Source organism: Poromitra crassiceps (assembly GCF_964638095.1).
Source record: "Poromitra crassiceps genome assembly, chromosome: 27".
NCBI classification, from domain to species: Eukaryota; Metazoa; Chordata; class Actinopteri; order Beryciformes; family Melamphaidae; genus Poromitra; species Poromitra crassiceps.
Window position 1 is genome coordinate 10,628,475 of NC_139650.1, and position 21,463 is coordinate 10,649,937.

At 45.8% G+C, this 21,463-nt stretch overlaps 1 protein-coding gene across 1 annotated transcript in view; it reads right to left on the minus strand.

Moving 5' to 3' along the window:
- LOC310799213 (plexin-A2-like) overlaps positions 1 to 21,463 on the minus strand; it is a gene marked incomplete at both ends in the record, with an annotated part of 140,279 nt that overhangs the window by 21,476 nt on the left and 97,340 nt on the right. Inside the window, 8 exons of the mRNA XM_083661780.1 lie at positions 53 to 212; positions 1,587 to 1,733; positions 2,404 to 2,470; positions 10,244 to 10,512; positions 12,120 to 12,262; positions 12,790 to 13,024; positions 15,228 to 15,371; positions 19,358 to 19,597. Of these exons, the coding sequence (XP_083517906.1) occupies positions 53 to 212; positions 1,587 to 1,733; positions 2,404 to 2,470; positions 10,244 to 10,512; positions 12,120 to 12,262; positions 12,790 to 13,024; positions 15,228 to 15,371; positions 19,358 to 19,597 (1,405 nt within the window). The remainder of the gene's footprint in view (positions 1 to 52; positions 213 to 1,586; positions 1,734 to 2,403; positions 2,471 to 10,243; positions 10,513 to 12,119; positions 12,263 to 12,789; positions 13,025 to 15,227; positions 15,372 to 19,357; positions 19,598 to 21,463) is intronic.

Here is a 21,463-nt window from a genome sequence, read left to right on the forward strand (position 1 = left end):
TATTATTTCACTATTTCCTCCAATGAGTCTTATCTCTCACGGTGTGATTTACCTAGGTCCATGTCTGCGGCACGGGGCCGTTGGGAGTAGGGCATGTTCTTGTACACCGTGTCCAGGATCTTCTCCTTCACCTGGGTAATGGTGTCACAGTTGAGAACCTTGACAGGGATTTCTGGGCTGTTCTCATTGTCTGGGTTCACACAGCTTAGTGTCTGGAGAAGCAGGAGAGATCACAAGAGAGAGAGGGTGAGAGAAGGAGACAGAGAGAAAGGTGTTTCATTCCATTACCTCGTCCTCACCAGACTGTCCTCGTGGAGAGCATCTTGGCCACAAATGTAATTTCACACCTACAGGATGCGGGTTGGGGGGGGGACACTAAACAAGTAATGAGACATGGCCATCAGAGACATCCTGTCACCGACTGGCTGCCTCTGCTTTGGGGGCTAAAGCCTGAGAGGGAAGCTACTCTGACAGGCTAATTGGAGACAGAAAGACGAGGGACTCTAGCATAGCTGGATGCTGTGTGATGTGTTATATACTATTATACTTTTATACTACAGGTACTAGAAATAGAAATCCTAGCGCCAGCGGCCCTGTAGCTCACCCGCTGCGCAGGCTCGCATATGCAGCTCGGCTCTGGCGACAGTGTTGTCCAGAGCTGGCCAGCTACAATGTTGTTGTATGGGTAGCCCTTCCAAGAATTAAACAGCTACGCAGAACGTTTAACTGGTTATGATTATGAAACATGCTTCACATCAGCGATTTGTATATATTGTTTTTCTAAATGCCTGTGTGCCGGTCGGGCACACGTCCGTCCTGACATGTCCGTGTGAAACTGGTTGTAATTTTTTGGTTCCGACCAGCCAATAAACCAATAATGTCAACATGGAGACAGGAGATAGGTTTGAAAATTATTATTAATTAATGTGCAAAAAAAAAGAAAAAAAAAAGTGTAAGAACCATTTTGCAGTAAATAAAGCGGTGGGGGGAGGAGCCATGCCTGGCCCGCCGTAGCAGACCAGTGGACAGCCCAGTGGACACAGCGTTCAGGAAATGCAATCTTTGTTGCGGGAGAACACTACTGCTTTTGTCCACAGGGGTCGCTAAAATCAAAACAAAATGAAAGTTCCTCGTAGCTGCTTTAAGTTTAGTGCACATCAAACTCTAGTGGAAGAAATGGGAGAACGGTGGAAGTTGTTACGGTTTAGCATTTAAATGTAAAGTAGGCTGTCTTCATCCTGTTTCATTATCTGCCCACTGACTTCATGTTATTGAAACTATCAGAACACAAGAACGAGGACCACAATGGAAATAAGTCTCCTTGACTTGATTGTGTGTGAAAATTCCTCGACAATTTTATACACGTGTATGGTCGTGGCCTAAGGGTGTCTCACCATTGTGTATTTAAAAATGTCAAATTAATTGATTCATGCATTCATTCATTCAAGGTCAGCATTCAAAGGCACATAAGATGTTGCCTTACCGCCACCCAGACAGATCCGTCATTCCTCTTTGTCAAGAGATGAAAAAAGTGATTACAGACAGGAGTGATACCTCCTTGTTTTTCGAGCGTCTTGGTGACTCACCAGGGTCTTGTATTGGATCTGTTGTCGGATGAGCTTGTCCTCGCTGAGGGAATATCGCGCCTCTCCGGTGATCGAGTCTATGGGGCCCTTCTCCATTTGCTGTTTGATCGCACAGAACAGCATGAAGAGAGGCTCGCCAGCACACTCCTTTGTTTTGGACGCGGAACCCAGGGATTACAGAGAACAGGTGGGAGGAGGAGAGGAGGAAAAGGAGAAGAAGAAAGATCTCTATTCACCAGCGCAGACATGACAAAGCATCATCAACCACAAAGACTCACCAAACACAAGAACGTGGAGCTCATTGTGAATCGCAAAGCTGGAGATACAAGATGTTTAACCCTATAGGTGAGCATTATCCCTCCACAACGCCCACAAAACACATCAAGAGCGGATGGATACAACGAGCGACGGCTGTGACTCGGCGGCCTATTTGGTATCGAATCAATGCTCATGGTTTTAAGGAGCGCTGTAATGTAAAATGGTAAAATGGCCTGTATTTATATAGCGCTTTTATCCAAAGCGCTTTACAATCAGTAGGTACATTCACCCATTCACACACCGATGGCAGCAGGCTACCACGCAGTGTGCTGGCACACCACCGGGAGCAATTTGGAGTTCAGTATCTTGCCCAAGGACACTTCGACATGCAGACTGGAGGAGGCGGGAATCGAACCACCGACCTCTTTTATCCAAAGCGATTAGTGGACGACCCGCTCTACCTCTACCAGCTACAGCCGCCCGACATGTAATAGCCGCCTGCCCGTAATGTATCACAGCAACATCTGCAGTGATGACGTGCGTGAGTCATTTACATTACCTTCAGAAACTTGTGGAGCAAGAAGGCAAACCAGTTTGTCAGCATCTTCTCTGCAACGGACTCTGTTCTGCAAGACAAGAGGAAAGTTTGTTAGCATCTAAACGACGGGGCACGGTGGCTCAGTGGTAGCGCTGTCGCCTCACAGTTAGAAGGTCCTGAGTTCGATTCTCGCCTGGGACACTGTGGGCGCTGTGGTTGTGTTCCCCCCCATATCTTCAGTGCCTACTGCCCAGGTGGGGTATCTCGTCGTAAGGGCCTTTCTCTCTGTGTGGAGTTTGCATGTTCTCCCCGTGCTCCCCCAGGGGGTTCCTCCGTATATAACCCCCCCACTAAAAACATGCAGAAGATCAGATCGTCATCGTCATCCGACCAGTGACGACAACATCCGAAGTTGGTCCCCGGGCGCTGTACGAGAAAGCGACCACTGCTCCTGGCCTGCCCCCCGGAGGAAAGGACATGCCTGGATGGGTTAAATGCAGAGGACACTTTTCACCGGCCACCGTCAGCATGAGTGTGTTGTGGCCGCATGTATTGTGGTGTTCGTGTGACAATAAAAGACGGGCTTGTCCGTTTCGAGAGTTTTTTTATCTTCTCCTCCACAGACTCTGTTCTGCAGGACAAGAGGAAAGTTTGTTAGCATCTTCTCCTCCACGTTCTCTGTTCTGCAGGACAAGAGGAAAGTGTACTCATTTGTTAGCTGGAGATGTGCCGCAGAGAGTCGGAGTGCTCTGATGATTCTTTCATGACTTAAGACAGAGAAGAGCCTGACAGTGCTGGGGGGGGGAAACATCGTATCATGGTGACTTTACAGAAACGTAACCTCTTTACTCTGCCTCGTGGTCTCAAAGGACACCTACTCCCACCACGCACTACCAGCTGAGTGCTGGTAGTGCAGAACATATTTGGGTCACGACATGATTGTGAGTACTCAACTTTGATGTCCACTTTAAGTCCTTTCACTCTCTTCCTTCCTAACTGTGTCAGCACTTAGTGCAGCTATCTAACACAGAACCAGATGGGATAGATGTCATGACTTGACTTTCATGACTAAGTGTAGGAATCCCCTTCATACCTTCAAACTAGCCTGGTAAAAGCATCCTGATCACGTCACCTCACATTATGTTTTCATTGGCTCCAGGGATCAGTCTGGATGTTTTCATTGGCTCCAGGGATCAGTCTGGATGTTTTCATTGGCTCCAGGGATCAGTCTGGACTTCCGCCCCAACGCTTTACACAACTTAAGTAAACGGGCCAATCAGGGACTGCGCGCACTAGTTGACAACCGCTGGCAAAACAGTAATGGCGTGTCCCGAAGCAACGATTATACAACATTTAGTTCCGACCAAGCAATCTGATTGGTCAAGGACCGTTCTTAAATCGTTCATTTAACACATTCACTGCCAGCCGTTTTTCAATACTGTAGTTAGCTTCTGCCAGAGGTTTTTTTTGAGGATTCTGGCTCATTTTACAAGAGCCGAGGATTCTTTTCTGCTTGGACTTTGTGAACACAAAGTTCACAAAAGTACTAATAGAATGTGTGCTTTCTCTGTCTAAAAGAGTTAGTTTGTAGAGTTAGTAGTTATGTAGATATTAGCCGTTGAGTACAGCATGGTTTCAGAGATTTTCAGAGAGTTTTGAGATAAATGGATTTTTAGAACCACCTCACGTGCCTGTGATTATGGGTGCCCTTGGGCAAGTCTGTATACTGTATTGTGTTTGTGTGTGTGTGTGTGTGTGTGTGTGTGTGTGTGTGTGTGTGTGTGTGTGTCTCCAAACTCCTCTCTCCGTAGGTGTGTCTCTGGTGGCTTTGCAGTGTTTTGTCACAGGCGAGTTTCTGTTGCCTCACAGATCCCAAAAAAAGCGAGGGGAATCGCAGGAGCGGGGAAGAGGAGAGGAGAGGCGAGGGGGGGGGTTAGACACGGGAGAGAAATTCCTTCGCGATCCCCTTCTTCCAATCTTGAGGCGTACTCCGCTCTCGGTGTGCTGCTGCTGCTGCTGCTGCTCGTCTGTGCTGCTGCTGCTGGCGGCGCGGCCGCTCTCGGGCGAGTCTGGATTACTGTAAAACGGGCTCGTTCGTTTCTTGGGGTGTCGGTTGAGAGCTTTGATGAAGCTTTTGCGATTCTGGTCTTATTTATGCTCAAAGGTACTCGAGTGTGTGTGTGTGCGCGCGCGTGTGTGTGTGTGTGTGTGTGTGTGTGTGAAATCGAAAGCGTTTTCGCCAAGCCATTTCCTTGAGAATGGCTTCCTCCCGCGGCTGTTTTTGCTCGGCTTTCTCTCTGTCTGGAGAGCACTGTCGCCACTTAGTTGGTCGGTAAAATAGATTATACACATTCAATACCTCCAATATTGGTATAGGAGACGTAAAAGGGTTTGATCGATGTCCCACCGTCAAAATTTTTTTTTTTTTTTTTAAGCCGAGATGGCAGTGAACGTGTTAAGAACGCCCTCATCACTAAAATATCACTCCACCGGCCGGTCTGTTCAGCAGAGAACAGCAGCGGCCAAAATTCTGCAGGCAACAAGGAATTTTCAAAATGTCTATGGAGAAAATGAATAGGAAACTCTCTTCCGGGGGGCAGGAAACGTCACGGAAAGTGACGTGACTGTTGAGCTCTATCGACTATTACAATTGAGAGTGTCTCCACAGGAGCAGCATGTTTAGGCTCACAAGTTCAAGTGATACCACCTCCCCATGTGAACTCATCCTTCTATTTAATGAGAGAGCCCTCATGAAACATTCAGCAGGCCAGTCTCAGCACAATCAGCAGATAAGCAGAGGTGGAGGGAGAGAGAAGGGAGGAGAGGTGAAGAGGGAAGAAACCAGAGGTGGAGGGAGAGAGAAGGGAGGAGAGGTGAAGAGGGAAGAAACCAGAGGTGGAGGGAGAGAGAAGGGAGGAGAGGTGAAGAGGGAAGAAACCAGAGGTGGAGGGAGAGAGAAGGGAGGAGAGGTGAAGAGGGAAGAAACCAGAGGTGGAAGGAGAGAGAAGGGAGGAGAGGTGAAGAGGGAAGAAACCAGAGGTGGAGGGAGAGAGAAGGGAGGAGAGGTGAAGAGGGAAGAAACCAGAGGTGGAGGGAGAGAGAAGGGAGGAGAGGTGAAGAGGGAAGAAACCAGAGGTGAAGGGAGAGAGAAGGGAGGACAGGTGCAGAGGGAAGAAACCAGAGGTGAAGGGAGAGAGAAGGGAGGAGAGGTGAAGAGGGAAGAAACCAGAGGTGGAGGGAGAGAGAAGGGAGGAGAGGTGAAGAGGGAAGAAACCAGAGGTGGAGGGAGAGAGAAGGGAGGAGAGGTGAAGAGGGAAGAAACCAGAGGTGAAGGGAGAGAGAAGGGAGGACAGGTGCAGAGGGAAGAAACCAGAGGTGAAGGGAGAGAGAAGGGAGGAGAGGTGAAGAGGGAAGAAACCAGAGGTGGAGGGAGAGAGAAGGGAGGAGAGGTGAAGAGGGAAGAAACCAGAGGTGAAGGGAGAGAGAAGGGAGGAGAGGTGAAGAGGGAAGAAACCAGAGGTGAAGGGAGAGAGAAGGGAGGAGAGGTGAAGAGGGAAGAAACCAGAGGTGAAGGGAGAGAGAAGGAGGACAGGTGAAGAGGGAAGAAACCAGAGGTGGAGGGAGAGAGAAGGGAGGAGAGGTGAGGAGGGAAGAAACCAGAGGTGGAAGGAGAGAGAAGGGAGGAGAGGTGAAGAGGGAAGAAACCAGAGGTGGAGGGAGAGAGAAGGGAGGAGAGGTGAAGAGGGAAGAAACCAGAGGTGGAGGGAGAGAGAAGGGAGGAGAGGTGCAGAGGGAAGAAACCAGAGGTGGAGGGAGAGAGAAGGGAGGAGAGGTGAAGAGGGAAGAAACCAGAGGTGAAGGGAGAGAGAAGGGAGGACAGGTGAAGAGGGAAGAAACCAGAGGTGAAGGGAGAGAGAAGGGAGGACAGGTGAAGAGGGAAGAAACCAGAGGTGGAGGGAGAGAGAAGGGAGGAGAGGTGAAGAGGGAAGAAACCAGAGGTGGAGGGAGAGAGAAGGGAGGAGAGGTGAAGAGGGAAGAAACCAGAGGTGGAGGGAGAGAGAAGGGAGGAGAGGTGAAGAGGGAAGAAACCAGAGGTGGAGGGAGAGAGAAGGGAGGACAGGTGAAGAGGGAAGAAACCAGAGGTGGAGGAAGAGAGAAGGGAGGAGAGGTGAAGAGGGAAGAAACCAGAGGCGGAGGGAGAGAGAAGGGAGGAGAGGTGAAGAGGGAAGAAACCAGAGGTGGAGGGAGAGAGAAGGGAGGAGAGGTGAAGAGGGAAGAAACCAGAGGTGGAGGGAGAGAGAAGGGAGGAGAGGTGAAGAGGGAAGAAACCAGAGGTGGAGGGAGAGAGAAGGGAGGAGAGGTGAAGAGGGAAGAAACCAGAGGTGGAGGGAGAGAGAAGGGAGGAGAGGTGAAGAGGGAAGAAACCAGAGGTGGAGGGAGAGAGAAGGGAGGACAGGTGCAGAGGGAAGAAACCAGAGGTGGAGGGAGAGAGAAGGGAGGAGAGGTGAAGAGGGAAGAAACCAGAGGTGGGGGGAGAGAGAAGGGAGGACAGGTGCAGAGGGAAGAAACCAGAGGTGGAGGGAGAGAGAAGGGAGGAGAGGTGAAGAGGGAAGAAACCAGAGGTGGAGGGAGAGAGAAGGGAGGAGAGGTGAAGAGGGAAGAAACCAGAGGTGGAGGGAGAGAGAAGGGAGGAGAGGTGAAGAGGGAAGAAACCAGAGGTGGAGGAAGAGAGAAGGGAGGAGAGGTGAAGAGGGAAGAAACCAGAGGCGGAGGGAGAGAGAAGGGAGGAGAGGTGAAGAGGGAAGAAACCAGAGGTGGAAGGAGAGAGAAGGGAGGAGAGGTGAAGAGGGAAGAAACCAGAGGTGGAGGGAGAGAGAAGGGAGGAGAGGTGAAGAGGGAAGAAACCAGAGGTGGAAGGAGAGAGAAGGGAGGAGAGGTGAAGAGGGAAGAAACCAGAGGTGGAGGGAGAGAGAAGGGAGGAGAGGTGAAGAGGGAAGAAACCAGAGGTGGAGGGAGAGAGAAGGGAGGAGAGGTGAAGAGGGAAGAAACCAGAGGTGAAGGGAGAGAGAAGGGAGGAGAGGTGAAGAGGGAAGAAACCAGAGGTGAAGGGAGAGAGAAGGGAGGAGAGGTGAAGAGGGAAGAAACCAGAGGTGAAGGGAGAGAGAAGGGAGGAGAGGTGAAGAGGGAAGAAACTAGCTGAATGTTTCATGAGTGGCACACAGAAGATAAGCAGGACTGACAATAGCTCCACAACCATTATAGGTAGCCTTCCTCTCCCAGTCCCTCCAATTCACTCTCCATCACTCTCTCTGCTCCTGTCTTTCACCTGTCTTCTCTCTCTGCTCCTGTCTTTCACCTGTCTTCTCTCTGCTCCTGTCTTTCACCTGTCTTCTCTCTCTGCTCCTGTCTTTCACCTGTCTTCTCTCTGCTCCTGTCTTTCACCTGTCTTCTCTCTCTGCTCCTGTCTTTCACCTGTCTTCTCTCTCTGCTCCTGTCTTTCACCTGTCTTCTCTCTCTGCTCCTGTCTTTCACCTGTCTTCTCTCTCTGCTCCTGTCTTTCACCTGTCTTCTCTCTGCTCCTGTCTTTCACCTGTCTTCTCTCTCTGCTCCTGTCTTCTCTCTGCTCCTGTCTTCTCTCTGCTCCTGTCTTCTCTCTGCTCCTGTCTTTCACCTGTCTTCTCTCTGCTCCTGTCTTTCACCTGTCTTCTCTCTGCTCCTGTCTTTCACCTTCTCTCTCTGCTCCTGTCTTTCACCTGTCTTCTCTCTGCTCCTGTCTTTCACCTGTCTTCTCTCTGCTCCTGTCTTTCACCTGTCTTCTCTCTGCTCCTGTCTTTCACCTGTCTTCTCTCTCTGCTCCTGTCTTTCACCTGTCTTCTCTCTCTGCTCCTGTCTTTCACCTGTCTTCTCTCTGCTCCTGTCTTTCACCTGTCTTCTCTCTCTGCTCCTGTCTTTCACCTGTCTTCTCTCTGCTCCTGTCTTTCACCTGTCTTCTCTCTGCTCCTGTCTTTCACCTGTCTTCTCTCTCTGCTCCTGTCTTTCACCTGTCTTCTCTCTCTGCTCCTGTCTTTCACCTGTCTTCTCGGGCGCTCTTGTTTTTTCCACCTCAGGCTCTTAAAGGCTGTTTCACGCCGCTGCACAACGCTGAATTGATCGGCGCTGGCCTTTTCTTCTTCGCTGGCCTAATTATTCATCCGTTAGACGTGCAGCAACTAGGCTGGAATGGACTACGGCAAAGGATTAGCAGTGACTGATCGGCACTGATCAGCCTTGTTATGAGCGGAAGGCCACTGGTTCTGATCCGCTCGCCATCTTGGAAAATCGAGAGCGAGGAATGGAGATGTTAATTTGCTCTCTGCCCTCGTCAACTGTCATAAGCACTTAACCTCCAACTGCTGCAGTGGAGCTACTCAAACGCAGAGAGAGAGAGAGAGAGAGAGAGAGAGAGAGAGAGAGAGAGAGAGAGAGAGAGAGAGAGAGAGGGAGAGGGAGAGGGAGAGAGGAGAGAGAGAGAGAGAGAGAGAGAGAGAGAGACAGAGAGAGAGAGAGAGAGAGAGAGAGAGAGAGAGAGAGAGAGAGAGAGCAGAAAACTGTGACGGCCGGTCCCTATAGAGTCAATGAGTGTAACCGTATGAATGTGAATTAGACACAGAAGGTTTTCTGAGGACAGATGCCCTATTTTGCCAACGTCTTCATAGTTCTTCTGTACATATATCATATCCATCTTCTTCTGCCAGAGACTGAAGACATCTCTGACTGAAGATCTCCTCAGGTTACACCTGGACCCCACTTGAATTAACCCATCTATCCTGTAATGATAAACAGTGTTGGGGGTAACTCATTACAAAAGTAACATTACATGTAATATATTACTTTTAGCAGTTACTCAGTAATATAACTTATTACTTCTAGGATTTCAGTAATATTATACCAGTTACTTTGTCAAGTAACTCAAGTTACTTTTCCTTTTCTTTTTCTTTTCTTTTTTAAATCAAAGCACATATTTACATTTACATTTACATTTACATTACGTCATTTGGCAGACGCTTTTATCCAAAGCGACTTACAATAACACATTTTTTGTCCGCAATAGAGCAATCAACTATGGAGCACAGTCTATGACAACTACAACTTCTGAAGGAACAGTGGTACAAGTTTAGGTTAGTGGTACAATACTACATATTTAAATTATTTCCTAATCAAATTGTGTGTTTTTATGCAAATAATAACCACTATAGATGACAATAACAAAGGAAAAGGATAACATTTAGAATTTTGGATTGTTTACACTGACTTCAAGACGGTTTAAATTATTTTTCGGGATGGTTCCGGGGCGGCGATATCATTCTGTTACTGTTATTACAGTGAAAGTAGTGTAAAAAGTAATGAGTTACTCTACACAAACAGTAATATTGTAAAGTAACAAATGAAAGTAACTAGTAATATGTAGTATATTACATTTTGAAAGTAACTTGCCCAACACTGATGATGATAAATAATAATCATAGAAAAAAGCTGATTCTGCAATGCTGCTTATTCCTATTCGAGGCTTCAAACATTAAATTCAATGACATTTCAAGGACTTTCCGGGTCCAATTCCCTCAAATTCAAGGACCCAACATGGCAGAGTTTGAGACACGGATCAAGGTCAATTATACTGTTACAACACTGATCATTTTTATAATGAGAACTGGTCACAGCTCACAAACAACAATCAGACAGAGGCTTGACTGTGTGTGAACACTTCTCAACTGTGCTGTTAAAAAAGTGAAAAAAAAATTACTTGAATTTCTATTCTCGGACAAAATCGATAAAGGATAAGGATGTCAAGGACCTGTGTGGGGACCCTGATGACTGTGTTTACCTGCGCAGGAGCAGCTTGGGGTGGTTCTTGCTCTCCAGGTTGCGCTCGATGAGGTCTGACAGCAGGTGTTTGAGGACGTCGGTGGCGTACTCCAGCCGTCCCTGGAGAGCCGTCATGATGAGCGAGGCTACGTAGCCGCGGTCGCGCATGGAGAAGGAGCGCTGCAGCTCCAGCGTGCGGATGAACGTCAGCAGGAACACCTTGTTATTCACCAGCTGAGCAAACTGCTTCAAGGCTTTCTCCACGTTCGCCTGGCCGCTCCCTGGCACCTGTATACATCAAACAGTTTTGTGCACGCACACACACACACACATGCACACACAGACACACACACACACACACACGGACACACACACACACACACACACACACATGCACACACAGACACACGGACACACACACACGCACATGCACACACACACACACACACACGCACGCAGACGGACACACACACGGACACACACACACACACGCACGCACGCACACACACACACACACGCACACACACACACACGCACGCACGCAGACGGACACACACACACACACACACACACGCACACGGACACACACACACACAAAGACACACACTTATTAGATATTTAAGACTCACACTGTCCGAGATCAAAGAGCAAAGTAGCAACAAAAAAAAGAGGGTTATTACTCTCTCCCAGTCTCTCCCCCCTATCTCTCCCAGTTTCTCTCCCCCTCTCTCCCTCAGTCTCTCTCCCCCTCTCTCTCCCTCCATCTCTCTCTCCCTCTCTCTCCCTCAGTCTCTCTCCCCCTCTCTCTCCCTCCATCTCTCTCTCCCCCTCTCTCTCCCTCCATCTCTCTCTCCCTCTCTCTCCCTCAGTCTCTCTCCCCCTCTCTCTCCCTCAGTCTCTCTCCCCCCTCTCTCTCTCCCAGTCTCTCTCCCCCTCTCTCTCTTCCTCAGTCTCTCCCCTCTCTCTCTCTCTCTCTCTCTCTCTCACAGTCTCTCTCCCTCTCCTAAATTCTTGAAACAGACAGAGAAACAGTCCACATTGCCAAATTTATATATAGATTGGGAAAAAAAGACCTAGTCGTAAAAGAAAAGATTGCTCATACAGTATGAAGGAAATGCACCATACATTATGGAATAATGTTAAAGCCCCATTCAGTAAGTTTTCCACTGCGCCCTCTGCGTGCATTAGTATCGATAACGATATCGCCGTTCAAAGTCAACAAAACACAGCGCCAGAAGCTCTATGTACATGTTGTGACATCGGGTACTCACCACGTGATGAAATAATAATCCATAGTTCCGTGAAACATCATTTTCGTAGCAAATCCTAATCGAGTTACTTCCTCGTTTTCATGAACACAGCGCTTCCGCTGTACAGCGCATGCGCGCATGCTTTTCTTTTTTTCTTTTTTCTTGCTACGGGACGTGACAGACAAACTGCTTAGTCCCAGTGCTGGCCAATGGAGGGCGGTGTGGGATAAATAAAGACGAGGGTCTCCCTATTAAAAGTCAATCTACCATGTCCTGTGACTAAAAATTAGTTATATTACAGTCAAAAATGACAAAAATCTTACTGATTGGGGCTTTAAAGTCATGAACCATCTCCTTTTGGAGATGGTTCATGACATTTGCATACAAAACAGACACTTTTGTGGACGAGGACGGTCAAACATCACAGGCTTTAGCCCAGATGCAGTGTCATGGAACAGGCTACACAGGTCCAGCTGCACCCCCCTCCCCCAGTTAATAAATACATCAGTCACTCTGACAGGAAAAAGTCAAGTCAACATAAGCTTGAGTCAAAATAGGCACAAGACCAAGACTGAGTCCAGGACATTGGAGAAATGGTGTCAAAGACCGAACTCCGATGTTCTGTGGCGGAGGCGAAGAACTCACCTCCAGCTCTCTGAGCACCGGGTGGTCGTCTATCCCGGGGAACAGAACCCTCATGGTGTAAGTGCGGTAGTCCAGGTAGGGGATGCCGGCTCTGTCCAGGTCGCTGGTTAACTCATTGATGTCTGTCTGCAGCTCTGCAAAGGCTACAAATGACAAGAGGTGTGCGTTCAACATTTAGTCGTTGCAGGAGTCAAAGTCGTGAGCACCTTTGCTATGGAGGAAATACATTTGAGGATTTACTCTCTTGAACATTACACACTTGAGCTGAAGAACTGCAGTTCCAGGTAAATCAAATTAAAAATGCATACAGTAGCAAAAAAAAGATCAAAAAGACTAAAGATTTTAAGATAAAAATGTCCATAATACAGCCCATAATTTATTTTACCATTTAAAAATAGATACAGTTGGAAAACTAGAACTTTTAGATCTTTACAAAAGTTAACTTTATATATAAAAAAAACTCATGCTTTAACTATCACCTTCTACCAGTCTTTGTACCAAAAGCTCATACAATAAATTTACATAAATAAATCCTCATTTCAATAAATCACAGTTTAAACTAAGCCTGGATAAGAATAATACTTTTCAAAAATGCAATTACAGGTTGGGTGGGTTGGTGAGATTTATTAGAAGTGGACAGTATTTATGATTCAGACTCAGTTTGTCTCACCTTCCTTACACTCCAGAGCCACGCGCGACTCCAGATTGTCCATCTGCATCTGCAGGCGCTTGAGCGTGAGGTCATTCTCGTGCGACTTGCGTCTGTAGGCGAGCAGGACGATGACGACGATGACGAGCAGCAGCCCTCCTCCCGCCGTGATGCTGAAGATGGCAGGAAGTGTCAGCAGGCTGTCTGAGCGGATGTGGACCGCTCCTGGAGAGATGTGGAGACCTCCTACTTGGACCTGAACATCAGACCGACACAAGTCAGTGTTAACAATAAAGCAGCCATTTCCAACCTGCCAAATCATTTGCAAAACAACCATTATTTGTTAATTAAAGGAACAGCTCATCCAAAATACATACATTATATTCTCTCTCACCTGTAGTGCTATTTATCCATCTACATCGTTTTGTGTGAGTTGCCTGAGTTTTGGAGATATCAGACGCAGAGTTTCTGCCTGTTCTCCAATACAATGGAACTGGATGGCACTCGGCTTGTGCTGCTCAAAATAATCCACAGACCTAGTTGTGAGCAGCTTAATGTAGGACCTAGTTAGCAGCTAGTGGGTGTAGTTCGGTCTAAAGAAAATAGTTCCTACAGAAACTGCTCACAACAAGGTTTGTGGATTATCTTGAAGAACCAGGTCATGGTTTCTGGAAAGAGACATTGCGGTTGAGTTTTTCCAAATGTATGTTTTTGCCGTTTTGAGCACCACAAGCCGATCGAGTGCCATCCAGTTCCATTGTATTGGAGAGAAGGCAGACATCACTAGGGCCGATATCGCCAAAACTCAGGCAACTAACACAAAACGATGTAGATGGATAAATAGCCGTAGAAGTGAAAGGAAAAATATGTATTTTGGATTTTAGGTTGAGCTGTCCCTTTAGCCTATTGCAGACAGCCCCTCACTTTTAGTTTCTGCTTTCTTTGTGGTGCTGATGGACAGCTCCTTTTATCAGTCTAATGAAAAGTGCTCTGAGAAGACATTATTTAGCGTCTGTGCTGTTTACAGATGACAGATGTCGGCCGTGGACATTTTTGACATTTTCAAGTGGGCCTTGAGTTGACTCTGAAAAGGTTGGGAACCGGCCGCTGCAATAAAACATTGATTTGCAGCATCGTACTTTTCAAAACGGAGTTACAAACTGCTTACAGGAAATAAACAATAACAAATTAAACTTAATAATAAGCTCAATAATCACAAGGCCTTCTGCTGAAGAATAAAGCTGGAAAATACAATTGAAATCTGTGCAGAAAGACAATATCATACAGTTGTGATATTTCATCTTATTATCATTTGAGAAGTGTCCGTGTGTGTGTGTGTGTGTGTGTGTGTGTGTGTGTGTGTGTGTGTGTGTGTGTGTGTGTGTGTGTGTGTGTGTGAGCTGAGCTGTGAGTGAGCAGAATTTTGTCCGGCCACAGCTGTGCCGTTTTACGTGCGATCGGGCTGAAACTTTCAGGGGGTGTAAAGAGCACCCGTGCGGGTGACCTGACGGTTAATTAGGTGATTGCGCTGATTACCTAATGATGTGATGTCATCAGTGATGTCATCCTTCCTGGGTGAGAATTTATAAAGTTCAGTGATGATGATGTCATCATCAGTGATGTAATCAGTGATGATGTCATCAGTGATGATGTCATGTTCCAGACCAGGGGGGCCTAACTCACAGGGGGGTCCGCTAGTTTGCTAAAAACTAGTTGATTATAGTGCATGGATATGACTTAGTGGTTATACTGCAGTAAATCTATGTGCAACTTCAAATGAAGGGGGAGTTTATTTGGCATTGCAACCAATACAATGGTGGTGAGTTACAACAACCCTCTTTTTCCTAATCAAGTTTTATGACACAGTAAAAAAAAGATTAACAATGTTCCAGAACAGTAGTCTTTGAATAAAGGGACATACAGTAGGCTTTTGTGAAAGTTCTAAGCACATAATGTGCTTAGAACTTTCAGAACATTTGATGTTCTTTTATCAGCTCTGTGGTCGGGATCTCTTTTGCTCTTCATTAGCAGCGGTGCCTGAGGGCAGCACTCTGTAACGGACCTACCAGACCATGAGTGACACACAATGACAGAATGACAGTGACCCACAAACAGCATCACATACTGGACAGACAGACATTATTGACCCACATCCAAGCAGGCAGTAAGTCAGACAGACACACAGGGAGGCAGACAGACAGATAGACAGACAGACAGACAGACAGACACACAGGCAGACAGACAGGCAGACAGACAGACAGACATGCAGACACACAGGCAGACAGACAGACACACACACACACACACAGGTAGACAGACAGACAGACAGACAGACAGACAGACAGACATGCAGACACACAGGCAGACAGACAGACACACACACAGGTAGACAGACAGTCACACAGGGAGGCAGACAGACAGACAGACAGACAGACAGACAGACACACAGACAGACTGACCAGGACTTTGTGCTGGCCGGTGAGGTTTGGCGGTTCACACAGCAGCTGTGTGTCAGAGACGGTGAGGGAGCAGGGAGTGTCTCCAATCAACACAGTGTAATTCAGCCTCGCTCCACCGGAGGCAGACGGCACCAGGTTGCGTCCCTGCAACACAGTTATGGCACATAAATGGCTTCCAACAAAGTATTTGACAAAGAAGCAACAGAAAAAAGATCAATACAGAAATGAGCCAGAGATCACGCATGTTACACATTGTAACACATTCTGTGGTGTTGCTTTATGGCAGAGCGTTTCAAAGTCTGAGACTGTGGGCATCCCCAAGACAAAGCTTGGAAAATGGAGCCCCTCTCGTTCAATTCCTGGATGCCTATGGGATCATGATTATGTTATTTGATCCCATAGACACATCAACAATTGAGCGAAGATAGCCTGATATTACTGTTTGACACACTTCAGACTACACCAAATATATAAAAAGATCTGTCTGAACTCTGAAGGCATTGATTTATGAAACAGGTCGATGAAACAGGTTGTAACACTAGCACGAAACAGGTCCTAAACAGGTCCTAAGGCAGTATAGTGATAAGACAAGTCAGAGACAGTGGCATATTCACTGCACCATGAAACAGGTCCTAACACTAGCATGAAACAGGTCCTAACACTAACATGAAACAGGTCCTAACACTACCATGAAACAGGTCCTAACAGGTCCTAACACTACCATGAAACAGGTCCTAACACTACCATGAAACAGGTCCTAACAGGTCCTAACACTACCATGAAACAGGTCCTAACACTACCATGAAACAGGTCCTAACACTAGCATGAAACAGGTCCTAACCCTAACCCTAGGTCCTAACACTAGCATGAAACAGGTCCTAACACTCCATGAAACAGGTCCTAACACTAGCATGAAACAGGTCCTAACACTAACCCTAGGTCCTAACACTAACATGAAACAGGTCCTAACACTAGCATGAAACAGGTCCTAACACTAACATGAAACAGGTCCTAACACTAACATGAAACAGGTCCTAACACTAGCATGAAACAGGTCCTAACACTACCATGAAACAGGTCCTAACACTAACATGAAACAGGTCCTAACACTAACCCTAGGTCCTAACACTAACATGAAACAGGTCCTAACACTAACATGAAACAGGTCCTAACACTAACATGAAACAGGTCCTAACACTAACATGAAACAGGTCCTAACACTAGCATGAAACAGGTCCTAACACTAACATGAAACAGGTCCTAACACTAACCCTAGGTCCTAACACTAACATGAAACAGGTCCTAACACTAACATGAAACAGGTCCTAACACTACCATGAAACAGGTCCTAACACTAACATGAAACAGGTCCTAACACTAGCATGAAACAGGTCCTAACACTAGCATGAAACAGGTCCTAACACTACCATGAAACAGGTCCTAACACTAACATGAAACAGGTCCTAACACTAACATGAAACAGGTCCTAACACTAGCATGAAACAGGTCCTAACACTAGCATGAAACAGGTCCTAACACTAGCATGAAACAGGTCCTAACACTAGCATGAAACAGGTCCTAACACTAGCATGAAACAGGTCCTAACACTAGCATGAAACAGGTCCTAACACTAACATGAAACAGGTCCTAACACTAACATGAAACAGGTCCTAACACTAACATTAAACAGGTCCTAACACTAGCATGAAACAGGTCCTAACAGGTCCTAACACTAGCATGAAACAGGTCCTAACACTACCATGAAACAGGTCCTAACACTACCATGAAACAGGTTCTAACACTAACATGAAACAGGTCCTAACACTAGCATGAAACAGGTCCTAACACTAGCATGAAACAGGTCCTAACAGGTCCTAACACTAGCATGAAACAGGTCCTAACACTACCATGAAACAGGTCCTAACACTAACATGAAACAGGTTCTAACACTAACATGAAACAGGTCCTAACACTAGCATGAAACAGGTCCTAACACTAGCATGAAACAGGTCCTAACACTAGCATGAAACAGGTCCTAACACTAGCATGAAACAGGTCCTAACACTACCATGAAACAGGTCCTAACACTAACATGAAACAGGTTCTAACACTAACATGAAACAGGTCCTAACACTAGCATGAAACAGGTCCTAACACTAGCATGAAACAGGTCCAAACACTACCATGAAACAGGTCCTAACACTAGCATGAAACAGGTCCTAACACTAGCATGAAACAGGTCCTAACACTAGCATGAAACAGGTCCTAACACTAGCATGAAACAGGTCCTAACACTAGCATGAAACAGGTCCTAACACTACCATGAAACAGGTCCTAACACTACCATGAAACAGGTCCTAACAGGTCCTAACACTAGCATGAAACAGGTCCTAACACTAACATGAAACAGGTCCTAACACTACCATGAAACAGGTCCTAACACTACCATGAAACATGTCCTAACAGGTCCTAACACTAGCATGAAACAGGTCCTAACAGGTCCTAACACTACCATGAAACAGGTCCTAACAGGTCCTAACACTAGCATGAAACAGGTCCTAACAGGTCCTAACACTAGCATGAAACAGGTCCTAACACTACCATGAAACAGGTCCTAACACTAGCATGAAACAGGTCCTAACACTAGCATGAAACAGGTCCTAACACTAGCATGAAACAGGTCCTAACAGGTCCTAACACTACCATGAAACAGGTCCTAACAGGTCCTAACACTAGCATGAAACAGGTCCTAACAGGTCCTAACACTAGCATGAAACAGGTCCTAACACTACCATGAAACAGGTCCTAACACTAGCATGAAACAGGTCCTAACACTACCATGAAACAGGTCCTAACACTAGCATGAAACAGGTCCTAACACTAGCATGAAACAGGTCCTAACACTACCATGAAACAGGTCCTAACACTAGCATGAAACAGGTCCTAACACTAGCATGAAACAGGTCCTAACACTACCATGAAACAGGTCCTAACACTAACATTAAACAGGTCCTAACACTAGCATGAAACAGGTCCTAACAGGTCCTAACACTAGCATGAAACAGGTTCTAACACTAGCATGAAACATTTGAACATGTCATGCAGCACTTGAGATAAAATGGGACTGAAGGAAAATGGGGTCATTACAGCAGTGACAGTTAGGATCAAATATAGATGGCAATAGGCTAAACTAGATTAACAATATTGGAGATTAAAGACACAATGTCCTCATGGCTACAGAGGATTTGAGCTATGATCTATTTTAGTGAACCAGATTCACAAAAGAAGAGCCAAACAGCAGCACGTCTGATCTCCTCTAACTCAGTGGTTCTCAACGTAGGGGCCGGGGACCCACCAGGGGTCCTTGAGGGGGTCCCAGGGGGTCCCCAGCAAATGGATGATTGATTAAACATCACCATTATTTCATGTATAAGAAGAAGTGAACACAATTTGAGAATTGACTGTTTTGATTCTAGTTTCTGTTATCTACCTACAATACAGAATAGTCATAGTTTCTCTGTTGTCTACCTACAATACAGAATAGTCATGGAATTCTGGAGAAAATCATATTTAACTAGAGGGCACTCTAGTCACACCCCCACCACACCTTTCTACAAAGTTTCGTGATCTTACGTGAATCCGTTGTGATTGGCTATCCCCATTGCCATGCCTCCTTTTGGCCAGCAGTGGGCGTGGAAAGTGAATCACTTTGTCCTTGCTAAATGAAATGAAACAGCCGGTGGTGCATTCAAAGAAACTGCCAGCTGTTTTATTTCATTTTCCAGTTTGTCTTCCTCTAGCGCCACACCTGCCCCATTCAGCTGGGATGTGCGTGTTTTTCCAACTTTTTTCACTTCGTCCTTGGCCGATGACCAACCTTTCGACAAAGTTTTGCTGTGTTGTGTGAATCCGTGTGGAAGTTAAGTGCCTTTTTGTGATTGGCTACGGGCATTGCCACGCCCCCTTTTGGCTAGTGGGTGTGGAAAGTTAATCAGTTCATCCTTGGCCCATGACCAACCTTTCTTTTGTTTTTTGTCATCCCCCCCCCCCCCCCAATGAGACGCACTGTGGACTAAATGATGGGTCCTTGATGAGAAAACGGTTGACAATCAATCACTGCTCTAACTTACTTTGAGTATAATGGGAGAACCAGGTTTCTGCTCCAGAACCCCAGAGAGGCTGAGGGGCTCCAGGTAAGGGTTTGGGTAGTAGATGAAGCTGGCGTTGTTGTAAGTGAGCAGCGCCTGGACGTTGTTGAACACAAAGCCAAACTCGTCCACATGTTTGATGGTCTCCTGGTCGGGGGTGTACTCCGCCTTCAACGAGGGGGCGAAACAGCTGATGGTGGTGGTGTTCAGCACCTTGCACACCTGGAAAGAAATCAAAGCATCATCACCCAAACCATGTTGACAACTTACAGAGGTCACAACCTCAATTACATATTCTACAGCTTTGCAATATGAAATATGAGAAATGACATGGACAAATGTTCTAGAAAGATGTAGATGTATAATGGTTTAATTTCAAATTCTGAAATTCATTAGTCAATATTTTATAGATAAAACTGATTTATAAAAAGGTATTCGGTTACCCAATAACTTGAAATTATAATTTTAAATGTTCGACCAGATCAAGTGGTAATTTCACCTCATCTGAGTATTGGTTCTATACTATAGTGTGATTTTAACGGCCACATTTGTCGTCCAGCCTAAGCACTCACCAAGAGATCATATTGAATAAATTTGCATAGTACTGACACTGAGGCCACTCCTTGAAGAGTTTTTAACACTTTCTTTTTAACTGATAATAAGGTTGATCACATGGCTTAAAACCACTCCCCCAACCAGAAACTAAATTATATGGAATGAGTCTCTTGATGTTGTTCCTACAAAATTCCTAAAGGAGGTCTTTGACCTAGTTTCTGCTGGTATTTTATTGATAACCAATAGCTTCTCTGGCAAGTGGCACTTTGCCCACTGTTTTCTTCTGCAGTTAGTCCATCCCTCCTTCAAAAACAAGCCTTGACCCGTTCAATTCCAGCAACTACGGGCCAATCTCCAAGCTTCCATTTTTTATCTAAGATGTTACAGAAAGTTGTTTCAAGTTAATTAATAGCTTTTATGGATATTTTGTTCCCTTTTGTTACCAATTCCAGTTACGTTTTAGAGATTCAGTATGCTTACTGAGACTGCCTCATTAAAGTTACCAATGACCACCTTCTAGTAGCAGATTAGACTGAAAGTTAGATTTGAATCCTTTTAGATCTTTAGTGCAGCCATTGATACTGTTGACTGGAGTTCTGGGTTGGCATCAAAAACACAGCACTCTCACAGAACATTCACTATTGAAAACTCCTCTTTCTAAATACACAGTACCTGTGGAGTTCCTCAGGGGATCAGTTGTAGGCCTCATTGCATTTCACATTCACATGCTCCCACTCAGCCATAATATCATCTGTAAACAATATTTCCTTCCATTGCAACACAAACACATTTCAATTGAACCAACAAGGTACTCCCTCAACCAACTTGAAGCCAGCTGCCAGAACTTTACTTAATCTAAAAATAAAGTCATAGATGTGCCCCAGCATTATATAGAGAGGCAAAGTGAACGTCACTTCCTGCTTCAGCACTGTACCAGGGATTTTCTTCCGCCTTTTATTTTCCCATAGACATTTCGTAAAATGCTCATAAAAATAGTTGTACTTGGTCAAACCAAACAGTTCAGCTATATTTAGAATCTGGAGAGACCATAGAACATTTCACTCAGACAAAACTTAAAAATACAACATCGAAAAAATATTTCCTTTAAACGTTTTGGTCAGAGTGAAATGTTATGTGGTCTCTCCTGTTTCTAAATATATCTGAACCGTTTGGTTTGAACAAGTAAAACTATTTTTATAAGCATTTTACGAAAAGTCTATGGGAAAATAAATGGCTGATGAAAATCTCTGGTACAGTGCTGAAGCAGGAAGTGACGTTCCACCTTGGCTCTCTATTGACCTTGTTACAGTTCTAGTATTGATAAAGAACAACTTTACTGTGTCCTTTTCTATCAGCTTGAGCAAGTTATGTCAATAGAAATTAAAGGAACACTCCGCCGAATTTCAACCAGCCTTGTATATTAGAACATCAGTAGTATATCCGAAAACTGTAACAGTTTTGCAGGCATTCGTGTAGTTTGACGGTAATTGAGAGTTGATTTGAGTTGAAGTTGTGGACCAGTGATTCAATTTG